General features: G+C 54.5%; 1 protein-coding gene across 1 annotated transcript; it reads left to right on the top strand.

Annotated features, from left to right (window-relative positions):
- The first annotated feature begins 345 nt into the window (after positions 1-345).
- LOC137365577 (NADH dehydrogenase [ubiquinone] 1 beta subcomplex subunit 11, mitochondrial-like) lies at positions 346-14724 on the top strand. The gene is made up of 3 exons (XM_068027960.1): positions 346-577; positions 2367-2497; positions 14447-14724. The coding sequence occupies exons 1-3, from the start codon at positions 383-385 to the stop codon at positions 14574-14576; spliced, it is 456 nt and encodes a 151-aa protein (XP_067884061.1). The 5' UTR covers positions 346-382; the 3' UTR covers positions 14577-14724.
- The last annotated feature ends 486 nt before the right edge of the window (positions 14725-15210 follow it).

Genomic DNA, 15210 nt, shown 5'->3' on the forward strand with positions numbered 1-15210 from the left:
AGCCCACCCCACTTTCCACTCAGAGCCCGCGTGCGGTTGGAGCTTGTACGAGGTACCACTGGGTGGGGGGGGGATCTTCCTCCCCCACCCACTCAGGTCCCAAAGCAAAAATTATGCCATTAGCCTTGACAAAATGACCCGCCCACTCACCACCGTTTTTCTTATCGGCGAAAAGTTAATTCGCCCGCCGGGATCAAGGGGGGGGGGACCTGCGCCTTTAAGGACGTGCGACGTGTGACGGCGCAGCCCCGCCTCCGCCGGGCGCCCATTGGCGGGCGGGAGGGCGGGCCCGACTGTGATTGGGCACGCCGGCTGTCGGTCAAGGGAAGAAGCGGAGCATTTTAAAGGGGAGGGGCCCGGAGCCCAGACACTCGGCCTGAAGATGGCGGCGCTGGCGGGTGTCCTCCTGAGGCGCTGCTGCCGCGGCCCCCGACTCCGGCTCCCGACGCGGGCCTCCTGCAGGCCCCTCACTAACACCGGCTCGGCCCCAGGCTCTGCCTCGGCCCTGGCCGGCGCCCAGGATCACCCGGTCGGTTACGGCGATGCCCAGCACCCGGAGGTCAACCTGTACGACAAGGTGAGGGGGGACGGGGCAGAGACACAGGGTGAAATAAATACCCCCGCCCCCATGCCTACGGACAGGCTGGGGGGTGTTGGTGATTCCTCAGGGTGTCGAATATCCGTGACGAGGTGATGCCTTCTGCAGTTGATCAGCTCAGTGTGTTTCGGCATCAGGTGATGCCCCACGGTGTCGAATATCCGCAATCAGGAGGCGACGACGGCGGCCCTTCACAGTTGACTGGAAGCCCAGTTCGTGACTGGTGCCCGGCGATGCCCCACTGTGCCCAATATCTAATTGGGTGATGCCCTCCACAGTTGACTGTCTGTTGACGACTGGGCTTCCGGTGATTCCACGTTCTTTCCCACCCCCCCCCCCCCCCCCCCCGCATTGCGTCAGATGTTGAATGAGGTGACGGCCCCCATCGTTGATCAGCTGTCTGGGCTCCTGGTGGTGATACCACTCACCACCCCCCCCCCCCCCCCCCCACCTCCCAGCCTTTGCATCGAATATGAGGCCAGATGCTGAGGCCCACGTAGTCGCGGTTGGGCTTCTGGCAATGCCCCGCGGTGTCAAATACCTGCCATCCCACTACGCCACGAGGCCTTCCGTCGCTGAATAGCCCGTCACGGTTGGGGGTCTGGGCGCTCGTGGGGGACGCACATCTGTAAACGGTGATGCCTTCCGTAATTGATTGTCTGATTGTGATTGGGTGGGTGGGTGGGTGGGGGGGGGCGGTGCGGGTGTACGGGTGAGGTTTGCACTTGTACCTGTACCCCCCGAGTTATTGGGGGGGGGGGGGGGGGGGGGTGATGGGCGGGTAAGTCAGGATGTGCGCTAATCCCCAAAAGCCAAAAAACTCCTGACAGGTCTGGCTTTAATTTTTAGACCCTGCTCCAGAATCCCCTGTTTGTTCCCTGCATTACAAGTGCTTCCATTTCTTTTTTGTTAAATTTATGATGATTTGTGTGTTAAAACTGAAAAAAAATTCCGTAGGTTCTGGAACTTTGTGTTTTTTGAAAAAAATGAGGCCATTAGAATGTCTTTTGGACTGAGCTTATGTAAAAAAGTTACTGGAAGAATCGAAGAGTGCTTAAAAACAAGCCCTGACTTCAGATAATTACCCAGCAGGGTTTTTTTTTTGACTTGGGGAAAGATGTTTACAAAGAAGTGACAGGTCAAGATTTATAGGGGTCGGGAGGCTTGACTCTTGTGACATTGTTTTTGGTTTTGCTCTGGTAAGTGAGTTGAGATATGGACAGTGTAAAAGAGACAGTTGGAGAAAACTTGCCAAGGGAGCAAACCCCAACTCGGCTTGTTCCATCTCTTTTTAAAAAAAAAAGCCCGCCAACTTTTCCATCTCTTTGAGAAGCGGTGAGAAACAAGTGTAAGAAACTGCCTGAAACCTCTGTTGCTGCATTTTTCCTGGAAAGCCTACCCAAACTGATCTTCGTCGTCTGAAAAGAACTGTTCTAGGAAGATCCCGGTGCCAACCGTCTACGTGTATTTGGAACCAAAACAAAGGACATCTGACATCTTTCAGTATCTTCTGTTTTTCCCTTCAAGAATTGGCAACTATTTGGCCAAAATATTCTTTTTGTCTGTTTTTATTTTTGTAATAGAGCTCTGAAGAGTAAATCTTTCTATTTTTTTCGGTTAACCGGTGTATATGTGTGTGTGAGGGGCTACGGTAAAAAGGGAACTTTTATGTTTCAATCTGTGTGTTTATGTAAAAAAGCAAGTGCACTGCTCCCGCCTTGGTCGTAACACAATGGTCTCAATCACCCATTCCGTCTCTCTCCTGCAGAATCCCGACTACCATGGCTTCAGCTCGGACCCTACAGTCGACGTCTGGAACATGCGGCTGGCGTTTTTCTTCGGGATCTCGCTGGCGATCGTGGTGGGCTCCATTTTCGTCCACTATCTGCCCGATCGCGGGTAAGGTGTCCTTCGCTCAGTACTGCACTGGGAATGTCAGCCTGGATCTCTGTGCTCTAGACTGGGGCTCCAACCTGCCGACTCGGAGGCGAGAGTGATGCCTGTTGAGACGCACCTGACCGTGCTAATTGGCAGACCGTGGTGCTCGATCTCCAGCAGTGATCTGGCCTTGAATTAAATGTGTGTTGCTCAGTTCCTTCAGTGAAAAAGCGCACAGTTTGACAGCTGTATGCTTTAAATAGCTGCACATTCCATCATTTCTCCCTAACAATGCTCACCCCTGTCAGGCCATCAGGTGTCTTTTCGTACTTGCGGTGTGACAACCGCAGAACTCTACTGCGTCATAGTTTACGGAGAAGTGAAGCCGAGGTCTGAATAACTAGAATGTTGTGAAGAAACCCATTTATCACCTGGACAGCAAGTCGGGTAAAATTAGGCTTTCAGCTCCTCCACCCGACCCTGCCTTGCCCCCGGCAGCACTCTGGTACCGAAGCTCCATTTGCGAGCCCTGTTTCGGTCGGCTGGGGCAGGCATCGCAGCCGAGCCCGTTCCCCGTTTTTCCCCCTGGCCGCACGCGTCTTTGTCAGCAGAGGTTACTGGATCGGAAACTTGGGTTTGTTTAATTTTATTTATTTTTGATTCCTTTTCGCTCCTTGCCCCTGAAAACACTGCAGCTCAACTGACTCTCCACAGGCTGGAATTGAAACTTGGTCAGGGGGCAGTGGTGGGGGGGGGTGGTGCCGAGGGTGGGGCAGTGGTGGGGGGGGGGGGGGGGGTGGTGCCGAGGGTGGGGCAGTTCTTCACCCTCCACATGGCTCAATGACGCACTAGGTGCAGCATTTCCCCCACTGAGGCACTGGGGGCCGTGGCAGGGCCTGATAAGTGGCAAGTAACATTCGTGCCACACAAGTGCCAGGCAATGACCATCTCCAACAAGAGAGAATCTAACCATCTCCCCTTGACAGTCAATGGCATTACCATCGCTGAATCCCCCACTATCAACATCCTAGGGGGTTACCATTGACCAGAAACTGAACTGGGCCAGCCATATAAATACTGTGGCTACAAGAGCAGGTCAGTAACTCACCTCCTGACTCCCCAAAGCCTGTCCACCATCTACAAGGCACAAGTCAGGAGTGTGATGGAATACTCTCCACTTGTCTGGATGGGTGCAGCTCCAACAACACTCAAGAAGCTCGACACCATCCAGGACAAAGCGGCCCGCTTGATTGCAACCCATCCACAAACATTCACTCCCTACACCACCGATGCACAGTGGCAGCAGTGTGTACCATCTACAAGATGCACTGCAGCAATGCACCAAAGCTCCTTAGCAGCACCTTCCAAACCCGCGACCTCTACCAACTAGAAGGACAAGGGCAGCAATTGCATGGGAACACCACCACCTGCAAGTTCCCCTCCAAGTCACACACCATCCTGACTTGGAACGATAGCGCCGTTCCTTCACTGTCGCTGGGTCAAAATCCTGGAACTCCCTTCCTACCCCACATGGACTGCAGCGGTTCAAGAAGGCAGCTCACCACCACCTTCTCAAGGGGCAATTAGGGATGGGCAATAAATGCTGGCCTGGCCAGTGAATGTTGCTGGATAACACTGCGGTACAGTACAGGTGGGGACAGGTCTGTCACTGTATATCACTGGGGTACAGTACTGGTGGGGACAGGTCTGTCACTGTATAACACGGGGGTACAGTACTGGTGGGGACAGGTCTGTCACTGTATAACACTAGGGTACAGTACTGGTGGGGACAGGTCTGTCACTGTATAACACTGGGGTACAGTACTGGTGGGGACAGGTCTGTCACTGTATAACACTGGGGTACAGTACTGGTGGTGACAGGTCTGTCACTGTATAACACTGGGGTACAGTACTGGTGGGGACAGGTCTGTCACTGTATAACACGGGGGTACAGTACTGGTGGGGACAGGTCTGTCACTGTATAACACTAGGGTACAGTACTGGTGGGGACAGGTCTGTCACTGTATAACACTGGGGTACAGTACTGGTGGGGACAGGTCTGTCACTGTATAACACTGGGGTACAGTACTGGTGGGGACAGGTCTGTCACTGTATAACACGGGTACAGTACTGGTGGGGACAGGTCTGTCACTGTATAACACTGGGGTACAGTACTGGTGGGGACAGGTCTGTCACTGTATAACACGGGGGTGCAGTACTGGTGGGTACAGGTCTGTCACTGTATAACACTGGGGTACAGTACTGGTGGGGACAAGTCTGTCACTGTATAACACGGGGGTGCAGTACTGGTGGGGACGGGTCTGTCACTGTATAACACTGGGGTACAGTACTGGTGGGGACAGGTCAGTCACTGTATACCACTGGGGTACAGTACTGGTGGGGACAGGTCTGTCACTGTATAACACGGGGGTGCAGTACTGGTGGGGACAGGTCTGTCACTGTATAACACGGGGGTGCAGTACTGGTGGGGACAGGTCTGTCACTGTATAACACTGGGGTACAGTACTGGTGGGGACAGGTCTGTCACTGTATAACACTGGGGTGCAGTACTGGTGGGGACAGGTCTGTCACTGTATAACACTGGGGTACAGTACTGGTGGGGACAGGTCTGTCACTGTATAACACTGGGGTACAGTATTGGTGGGGACGGGTCTGTCACTGTATAACACTGGGGTGCAGTACTGGTGGGGACAGGTCTGTCACTGTATAACACTGGGGTGCAGTACTGGTGGGGACAGGTCTGTCACTGTATAACACTGGGGTACAGTACTGGTGGGGACAGGTCTGTCACTGTATAACACTGGGGTACAGTACTGGTGGGGACAGGTCTGTCACTGTATAACACTGGGGTACAGTACTGGTGGGGACAGGTCTGTCACTGTATAACACTGGGGTACAGTACTGGTGGTGACAGGTCTGTCATTGTATAACACTGAGGTACAGTACTGGTGGGGACAGGTCTGTCACTGTATAACACTGGGGTACAGAACTGGTGGGGACAGGTCTGTCACTGTATAACACTGGGGTACAGAACTGGTGGGGACAGGTCTGTCACTGTATAACACTGGGGTACAGTACTGGTGGGGACAGGTCTGTCACTGTATAACACAGAGGTACAGTACTGGTGGGGACAGGTCTGTCACTGTATAACACTGGGGTACAGTACTGGTGGGGACAGGTCTGTCACTGTATAACACTGAGGTACAGTACTGGTGAGGACAGGTCTGTCACTGTATAACACTGGGGTACAGTACTGGTGTGGACAGGTCTGTCGCTGTATAACACTGGGGTACAGTACTGGTGGAGACAGGTCTGTCACTGTATAACACTGGGGTACAGTACTGGTGGGGACAGGTCTGTCACTGTATAACACTGAGGTACAGTACTGGTGGAGACAGGTCTGTCACTGTATAACACTGGGGTACAGTACTGGTGGGGACAGGTCTGTCACTGTATAACACTGGGGTACAGTACTGGTGGGGACAGGTCTGTCGCTGTATAACACTGGGGTACAGTACTGGTGGTGACAGGTCTGTCACTGTATAACACTGGGGTACAGTACTGGTGGGGACAGGTCTGTCACTGTATAACACTGGGGTACAGTACTGGTGGGGACAGGTCTGTCACTGTATAACACTGGGGTACAGTACTGGTGAGGACAGGTCTGTCACTGTATATCACTGGGGTACAGTACTGGTGGGGACAGGTCTGTCACTGTATAACACTGAGGTACAGTACTGGTGGGGACAGGTCTGTCGCTGTATAACACTGGGGTACAGTACTGGTGGTGACAGGTCTGTCACTGTATAACACTGGGGTACAGTACTGGTGGGGACAGGTCTGTCACTGTATAACACTGGGGTACAGTACTGGTGAGGACAGGTCTGTCACTGTATATCACTGGGGTACAGTACTGGTGGGGACAGGTCTGTCACTGTATAACACTGAGGTACAGTACTGGTGAGGACAGGTCTGTCACTGTATAACACTGGGGTACAGTACTGGTGGGGACAGGTCTGTCACTGTATAACACTGGGGTACAGAACTGGTGGGGACAGGTCTGTCACTGTATAACACTGGGGTACAGTACTGGTGGGGACAGGTCTGTCACTGTATAACACAGAGGTACAGTACTGGTGGGGACAGGTCTGTCACTGTATAACACTGAGGTACAGTACTGGTGGGGACAGGTCTGTCACTGTATAACACTGAGGTACAGTACTGGTGGGGACAGGTCTGTCACTGTATAACACTGGGGTACAGTACTGGTGGGGACAGGTCTGTCGCTGTATAACACTGGGGTACAGTACTGGTGGTGACAGGTCTGTCACTGTATAACACTGGGGTACAGTACTGGTGGGGACAGGTCTGTCACTGTATAACACTGGGGTACAGTACTGGTGGGGACAGGTCTGTCACTGTATAACACTGGGGTACAGTACTGGTGGGGACAGGTCTGTCACTGTATAACACTGAGGTACAGTACTGGTGAGGACAGGTCTGTCACTGTATAACACTGGGGTACAGTACTGGTGAGGACAGGTCTGTCACTGTATAACACTGGGGTACAGTACTGGTGGTGACAGGTCTGTCACTGTATAACACTGGGGTACAGTACTGGTGGTGACAGGTCTGTCACTGTATAACACTGAGGTACAGTACTGGTGGGGACAGGTCTGTCACTGTATAACACTGGGGTACAGTACTGGTGGGGACAGGTCTGTCACTGTATAACACTGAGGTACAGTACTGGTGAGGACAGGTCTGTCACTGTCTAACACTGAGGTACAGTACTGGTGAGGACAGGACTAATGCTGGTTTTGGAATTGTTCTGAATTAAGGGTGCTGACCAATTGATTAAACTGTTGTGTGTTGCTAAATATACTCACAGACGACTGAAGAACCCCAAACCTGTTGTTAAACATTGATGAGACACCAGTCAGAACACACTGGCGCCCATTCTCACGCTCTCTCTCCCTCTCTCTCTCCCTCCCTCTCTCTCTCTCTCTCTCTCTCGTCACCTGACATCCTGCCTGAAGCTTTCCCTCAGCAGAACTGATTCTCTCTCTCCTGTGTTGATGGTGTGGTGACTGTGTTGTGGTGCCTGTCCTGTATTGAGCCCTCCATCAGTCTCCTTGACCTTGGCAGATGGTAACACTAATCCTCTGCTGTCCATATGCTTTTGTTGATGTCAAGCCCTGTCCATTTGCATTGCTCCTGGCGAGTAACTCACCTCCTGTCTCCCCAAAGCCTGTGCACCATCTACAAGGCACAAGTCAGTAGTGTGATGGAATACTCTCCACTTACCTGGATGGGTGCAGCTCAGTAAAGTATCTGTGAGCACAGCTCTGCCTCCTTGTGTAGGTGGGGGTTGCCCATTTTCTAGCCACCTGCTCGCTGACCCATCGCCCCCTTCCCCCCCCCCCCCCCATGTCGTGTGGCCCGATCTTTAGCCTCCAGTCTTTGCCGACTCCGCATCAATCAATAAGCAATTGCTTTTTATGTCCTGTGCTAAACAGATACGGCAGGACGGAGCCTCCGTGGTATGACTGCTGCAGTCCTGTGTTCACAGCTGCTGGGACTGCTCGAGCACCCCAGCCCCCGGCCGCACTTCGGGACCTCAAAACTCCCCCCCCCCCCCCCCCCCCACCAGTCAGCCAGCGAATGCTTGTGGCAATCTTAAATGGACTGCACAGTGCAGCAAATGTTCGAACAATCTCGACCGCAGCCACACACACTAATCCGGGGCTGGTGTAGCTCAAACTATCAAGCTAACCATGCAGATTGTGATGTATAAAGCTATCTTGCTGCAGTCGTTTCGACCCTGGTTTTAAATCATTGTGTCTGTACTTATTTCTGTTCCCCATTAACTTGACAGCTGGCCGTGTCGATCCAGCAATATTCAACATGGGTCCAATACAGAAAGAGACTCCCATTTCTCCAGCACCGTTTCCCCACCTCGGGACGTCCCAGAACGCCTCCCCGCCAGTGAGGGAGATTTTTCTTTTTGAAGTGTAGTCACTGTTGTAATGTAGGAAATGTACTGACCCTCCGACAGTGCGGCGCTCCCTCAGTACTGACCCTCCGACAGTGCGGCGCTCCCTCAGTACTGACCCTCTCGACAGTGCGTTGCTCCCTCAGTACTGACCCCCCCGACAGTGCAGCGCTCCCTCAGTACTGACCCTCCGACAGTGCGGCGCTCTCTCAGTACTGACCCTCCGACAGTGCGGCGCTCTCTCAGTACTGACCCTCCGACAGTGCGTCGCTCCCTCAGTACTGACCCTCCGACAGTGCGTCGCTCCCTCAGTACTGACCCTCCGACAGTGCGTCGCTCCCTCAGTACTGACCCTCCGACAGTGCGTCGCTCCCTCAGTACTGACCCTCCGACAGTGCGTCGCTCCCTCAGTACTGACCCTCTGACAGTGCGGCGCTCCCTCAGTACTGACCCTCTGACAGTGCGGCGCTCCCTCAGTACTGACCCTCTGACAGTGCGGCGCTCCCTCAGTACTGACCCTCTGACAGTGCGGCGCTCCCTCAGTACTGACCCTCTGACAGTGCGGCGCTCCCTCAGTACTGACCCTCTGACAGTGCGGCGCTCCCTCAGTACTGACCCTCCCACACTGCGGCGCTCCCTCAGTGCTGACCCTCCGACAGTGCGGCGCTCCCTCAGTACTGACCCTCCGACAGTGCGGCGCTCCCTCAGTACTGACCCTCTGACAGTGCGGCGCTCCCTCAGTACAGACCCTCTGACAGTGCGGCGCTCCCTCAGTACTGACCCTCTGACAGTGCGGCGCTCCCTCAGTACTGACCCTCTGACAGTGCGGCACTCCCTGAATGCTGCATTGGGTGTGTCAGCGTAGGTTTTTGTGCTCAAGTTTCTGGAATGGGAATTGCACCCTTGACCTCCTCACTCAGAGGCCAAAATACCATCAATTCAACCATGGCTGACACAGTATTGCTCCCTCAACACTGTCCCCATCAAACACTCCCAGGACAGGGACAGCACGGGGGGTTAGATACAGAGTAAAGCTCCCTCTACACTGTCCCCATCAAACACTCCCAGGACAGGTACAGTACGGGGGTTAGATACAGAGTAAAGCTCCCTCTACACTGTCCCCCATCAAACACTCCCAGGACAGGTACAGCACGGGGGTTAGATACAGAGTAAAGCTCCCTCTACACTGTCCCTCTCAAGCTGGAAGGTAGCCTATATCCTAAAGCGATTCTGACTCCCAGAATGCTTTTATTTTTAAGTGTGTCACAGGGTGAGGAGCACAGTGTGTATTGGGATGTGTCCTACATAAGCAGCTCCCCAGTGCTCCACATTGGCACGCTGCATGACATTGAGGAGTTTTGATGAATGAATGTGGAACAACTCTGTGTGTGTGTGTGTGTGTGTGTGTGTGTGTCTCTCTCTCTCTGTGTCTCTCTCCCTCCGCTCTCCCTCCCTCCCTCTGCTCTCTCCCTCCCTCCCCTCCTCCCTCTGCTCTCCCTCTCTCCCCCCGCCTCCCCCCCTCTCTCTCTTTCCCCCTCCCTCTGCTCTCTCAACCCCCACCCTCCCTCACTCCCTCCCTCTGTTTCCGTCCCTCTCTGTGCTTGACAGGAAGAGCTCTCCACAAACGGGAGTGGTTCCGTGATCAGTCAGTCCCACTGAGGGACCTCTGGTCCCAAGGATTTCAGTGGTGCTGGACTGAGTTGTCCAGTGGCCGAATTTCTCCGCAACTTGCTCCTTTTATGCAGGACGAGCTGGTGGTGGTGGGGGCTAAGCCCCGTGCACGTGGAAGATCCCAGGCAGGGCAAGGGCAGGCTCCAGGGTGACGGTGAAGGCATCCACAGAGGAATGGCTTGAGAACAGGCTGCCCCTTCAGCCGTCCGCACCTGGCGGAGGTGACTGCGATTGGCTGTGGCGGAAACCACGGCCTCAGCGGGAATCAGTGCCCAGGAGGGTACTGGGGGGGTGGTGGGGGATAGAGGACATAAATGCTTAACATGCTTCCAGGCAATGGTCCCTCAGTGTACTTCCTGGCAGTAAAACAGCTGTGGAGCTGTGACTATATTATTTATGATCCATCTCGTCTCTCAGGGGAACTCACCGTTGACAGAACCCTCACACTGTCACTCAGTAACCCCTCTCCCCCCAGCGCCCTGTGTTACTGACTGTATCTCTACTGATGTTAATCCAGCTCCCTCAGACTGTCACTCAGTAACCCCTCTCCCCCCAGCGCCCTGTGTTACTGACTGTATCTCTACTGATGTTAATCCAGCTCCCTCACACTGTCTCTCAGTAACCCCTCTCCCCCCAGTGCCCTGTGTTACTGACTGTATCTCTACTGATGTTAATCCAGCTCCCTCACACTGTCACTCAGTAACCCCTCTCCCCCCAGTGCCCTGTGTTACTGACTGTATCTCTCCTGATGTTAATCCAGCTCCCTCACACTGTCACTCAGTAACCCCCCTCCCCCCAGCACCCTGTGTTAATGACTGTATCTCTACTGATGTTAATCCAGCTGCCTCTCGCTGTCAAGGAGATCGTCAGTGGTCTCAGTCCTGGACCATCTGGGTCCTGAGGCAAAGTGTTGACAAAAAGTGATCTACTTTCACAACAGTGACTTGCATTTATCTAGTGGCTTTAACAAAAAAAAAATCCCCAAGAAGCTTCATGTGAGGATAAATCAGCCCCCGAGCCACATCAGGAGATATCAGGGACGGGCGACCAAAAGCTCGGTCAGAGAGGTTGGTTTTAAGCAGCGTCTTAAAGGAGGAGAGAGAGAGAGGCGGAGAGGTTTAGGGAGGGAATTCCAGAGCTTAGGACCCCAGGCAGCTGAAGGCACGGCCGCCAATGGTGGAGCGATGGGAATCGGGGGATGGTCAAGAGGCCGGAATGGGAGGAGCGGAGAGATCTCGGAGGGTTGTCGGGGCTGGAGGAGGTTACAGAGATAAGGAGGGTTGTAGGGACTGGAGGAGGTTAGAGATAGGGAGGGTTGTAGGGGCTGGTGGAGGTTAGAGATGGGGAGGGTTGTAGGGGCTGGAGGAGGTTAGAGATGGGGAGGGTTGTAGGGACTGGAGGAGGTTACAGAGATAGGGAGGGTTGTAGGGACTGGAGGAGGTTACAGAGATAGGGAGGGTTGTTGGGGCTGGAGGAGGTTACAGAGATAGGGAGGGTTGTTGGGGCTGGAGGAGGTTACAGAGATAGGGAGGGTTGTAGGGACTGGAGGAGGTTACAGAGATGGGGAGGGTTGTAGGGACTGGAGGAGGTTACAGAGATGGGGAGGGTTGTAGGGGCTGGAGGAGGTTACAGAGATAGGGAGGGTTGTAGGGACTGGAGGATGTTACAGAGATGGGGAGGGTTGTAGGGACTGGAGGAGGTTACAGAGATGGGGAGGGTTGTAGGGACTGGAGGAGGTTACAGAGATGGGGAGGGTTGTAGGGACTGGAGGAGGTTACAGAGATGGGGAGGGTTGTAGGGACTGGAGGAGGTTACAGAGATGGGGAGTGTTGTAGGGACTGGAGGAGGTTACAGAGATGGGGAGGGTTGTAGGGGCTGGAGGAGGTTAGAGATGGGGAGGGTTGTAGGGACTGGAGGAGGTTACAGAGATGGGGAGGGTTGTAGGGACTGGAGGAGGTTACAGAGATGGGGAGGGTTGTAGGGACTGGAGGAGGTTACAGAGATGGGGAGGGTTGTAGGGGCTGGAGGAGGTTAGAGATGGGGAGGGTTGTAGGGACTGGAGGAGGTTACAGAGATGGGGAGGGTTGTAGGGGCTGGAGGAGGTTAGAGATGGGGAGGGTTGTAGGGACTGGAGGAGGTTACAGAGATGGGGAGGGTTGTAGGGACTGGAGGAGGTTACAGAGATGGGGAGGGTTGTAGGGACTGGAGGAGGTTACAGAGATGGGGAGGGTTGTAGGGGCTGGAGGAGGTTAGAGATGGGGAGGGTTGTAGGGACTGGAGGAGGTTACAGAGATGGGGAGGGTTGTAGGGACTGGAGGAGGTTACAGAGATGGGGAGTGTTGTAGGGACTGGAGGAGGTTACAGAGATGGGGAGGGTTGTAGGGGCTGGAGGAGGTTAGAGATGGGGAGGGTTGTAGGGACTGGAGGAGGTTACAGAGATGGGGAGGGTTGTAGGGACTGGAGGAGGTTACAGAGATGGGGAGGGTTGTAGGGGCTGGAGGAGGTTAGAGATGGGGAGGGTTGTAGGGACTGGAGGAGGTTACAGAGATGGGGAGGGTTGTAGGGACTGGAGGAGGTTACAGAGATGGGGAGGGTTGTAGGGGCTGGAGGAGGTTAGAGATGGGGAGGGTTGTAGGGACTGGAGGAGGTTACAGAGATGGGGAGGGTTGTAGGGACTGGAGGAGGTTAGAGATGGGGAGGGTTGTAGGGACTGAAGGAGGTTACAGAGATGGGGAGGGTTGTAGGGACTGGAGGAGGTTACAGAGATGGGGAGTGTTGTAGGGACTGGAGGAGGTTACAGAGATGGGGAGGGTTGTAGGGGCTGGAGGAGGTTAGAGATGGGGAGGGTTGTAGGGACTGGAGGAGGTTACAGAGATGGGGAGGGTTGTAGGGACTGGAGGAGGTTACAGAGATGGGGAGGGTTGTAGGGACTGAAGGAGGTTACAGAGATGGGGAGGGTTGTAGGGACTGGAGGAGGTTACAGAGATGGGGAGTGTTGTAGGGACTGGAGGAGGTTAGAGATGGGGAGGGTTGTAGGGACTGGAGGAGGTTACAGAGATGGGGAGTGTTGTAGGGACTGGAGGAGGTTACAGAGATGGGGAGGGTTGTAGGGACTGAAGGAGGTTACAGAGATGGGGAGGGTTGTAGGGACTGGAGGAGGTTACAGAGATGGGGAGTGTTGTAGGGACTGGAGGAGGTTACAGAGATGGGGAGGGTTGTAGGGGCTGGAGGAGGTTAGAGATGGGGAGGGTTGTAGGGACTGGAGGAGGTTACAGAGATGGGGAGGGTTGTAGGGACTGGAGGAGGCCGGATATTCATGTAATTATTAACTATGATTTGTACAGTTTCAAACTGCTTTGTGAAAATATTAATTTATTGAAGTGATTGCCTACATTTGCAGGTGATAAATTCAGAGGGGGAGATGGCGTAGTTCTGCTTTATTCTGGTTGCCAGCCTGTTGCTAATTTATGCTGCTTCCCGAAATAGATATCAGAGGCGATATTTCTGTAACCTGCTTTACTGAGCTTGTGTTGGTGCCTCTCTCTATGTCCATTCCTCTCTGCCAGGGCCCAGAGGACTCGTCTGAACGGTCCGCAGCCCTACGCTAGCGCTTGTCGGGCTCGCAATCCCTCGCAGGGTTGCGAGTGGGGGGGGGGGGGTTGCTGATCGACTGCAGGGGGCCTCACTGGCAAGCCTTGCCCTGTCTCACTGCCCAACACTCCCAAGCGTGCGCGGGCGCACAGACTCTCTCCCATCGCTTTCTCTCTCAGGCTCGTGCATCCTCTCACTCTGTCTCCCACTTGCCATCTCCGCATCGCACTTGCTTCCTTCCGAGGGAGCCAAGCAGCGGGGGCAGGGACCCAGGCTGCCACCGATTGATGGTTTATTAACTCACTTCCCCACTCAGTCTCACCTCGGTACTGACCCTCCGACAGTGCGGCGCTCCCTCGGTACTGACCCTCCGACAGTGCGGCGCTCCCTCGGTACTGACCCTCCAACAGTGCGGCGCTCCCTCAGTACTGACCCTCCGACAATTTCCCACTCCCTATCTCACTCCCAGTAAACACCCTTGCCTCCAGCCCCCCCCCCCCCACCTTCAGCTGGAAAGCACGCAATGGTTTGGAGATGGAACAGGGCTGCGATGCCCCATGTGGTCGAATAGCCCTCCGTTGCCGCTCTTTTTCGGCACCCTCCCTTTGGGATGGGGGAGGGGTGTTTAAAATCCACTTTCTCTCAAAACTCTGGATTAAAGAATTCCCTTTTTTTTCCTTCACTGTTGGCAGGATGCGACAGTGGGCACGGAGGGAGGCAGAGCGAAGGCTGAAACTCTACGAGGCCCAGGGACTGCCCCCGATTGGCGAAAACTACTTCGACGCGGACAAGATCGTCCTCCCTCCTCCGGACGCAGAGTGAGGAGGAGGTGGAGGAAGCCCTCGCAATGCACCAAACCACCTCAAACCGCACCCCCCCCCCTGACGCCCCGGTCTCGGTTTGCTTGCTGCTGTTGCAGACTCGTTCTCTGCCTCTTTGGGAATAAAGCGTTAAAACGATTTCACCTCTACTGACCGTGTCCCGTCGCCTTTATTTCACGGCAACCCACAGTGTGAGCGGGTTCGGCGAGGGGCGGGTGCGAGAGGACCGCAAGCTGATTGGAGGGAGCGGGTGGGGAGGAGACGAATGGTTTGTCGTTTAGTGGCCCACACATAGTGCCCCAGTGTTTGTCCCTCGGCCGAATGGCCAGCCGCCATTCCATCTCCACCTAGAAGCAAGTATAAATAATGGTGTCAAAACACCCAGGAATATTCCTGCAGCACACGGGAGATAAATCTACCATCTGTCAGGTGGAACCAGTGCAGCTGTCACGAAAGGCAGTCTGCACGCGTCCCCCGAATTATTTTCTTCCTTAATTCTGCTCCGTCAGTGCATCGGGCATAACCAGGCAGGTTAGATACAGAGTAAAGCTCCCTCTACACTGTCTCCATCAAACACTCCCGGGACAGGCACAGCGCAGACCAGGAGCAGGAACACAGGCTTGCTCTGTCTCCTC

This window comes from Heterodontus francisci, unplaced genomic scaffold (assembly GCF_036365525.1).
Source record: "Heterodontus francisci isolate sHetFra1 unplaced genomic scaffold, sHetFra1.hap1 HAP1_SCAFFOLD_1164, whole genome shotgun sequence".
Taxonomy (NCBI): Eukaryota; Metazoa; Chordata; class Chondrichthyes; order Heterodontiformes; family Heterodontidae; genus Heterodontus; species Heterodontus francisci.

Excerpts from the sequence above, each read along its gene's own strand:
- LOC137365577 (XM_068027960.1), top strand. The coding sequence starts at position 383 with ATGGCGGCGCTGGCGGGTGTCCTCCTGAGGCGCTGCTGCCGCGGCCCC. Across the intron at positions 578-2,366 it reads AGGTCAACCTGTACGACAAG|AATCCCGACTACCATGGCTT; the intron begins GTGAGGGGGGAC and ends TCTCTCCTGCAG. Across the intron at positions 2,498-14,446 it reads CACTATCTGCCCGATCGCGG|GATGCGACAGTGGGCACGGA; the intron begins GTAAGGTGTCCT and ends CACTGTTGGCAG.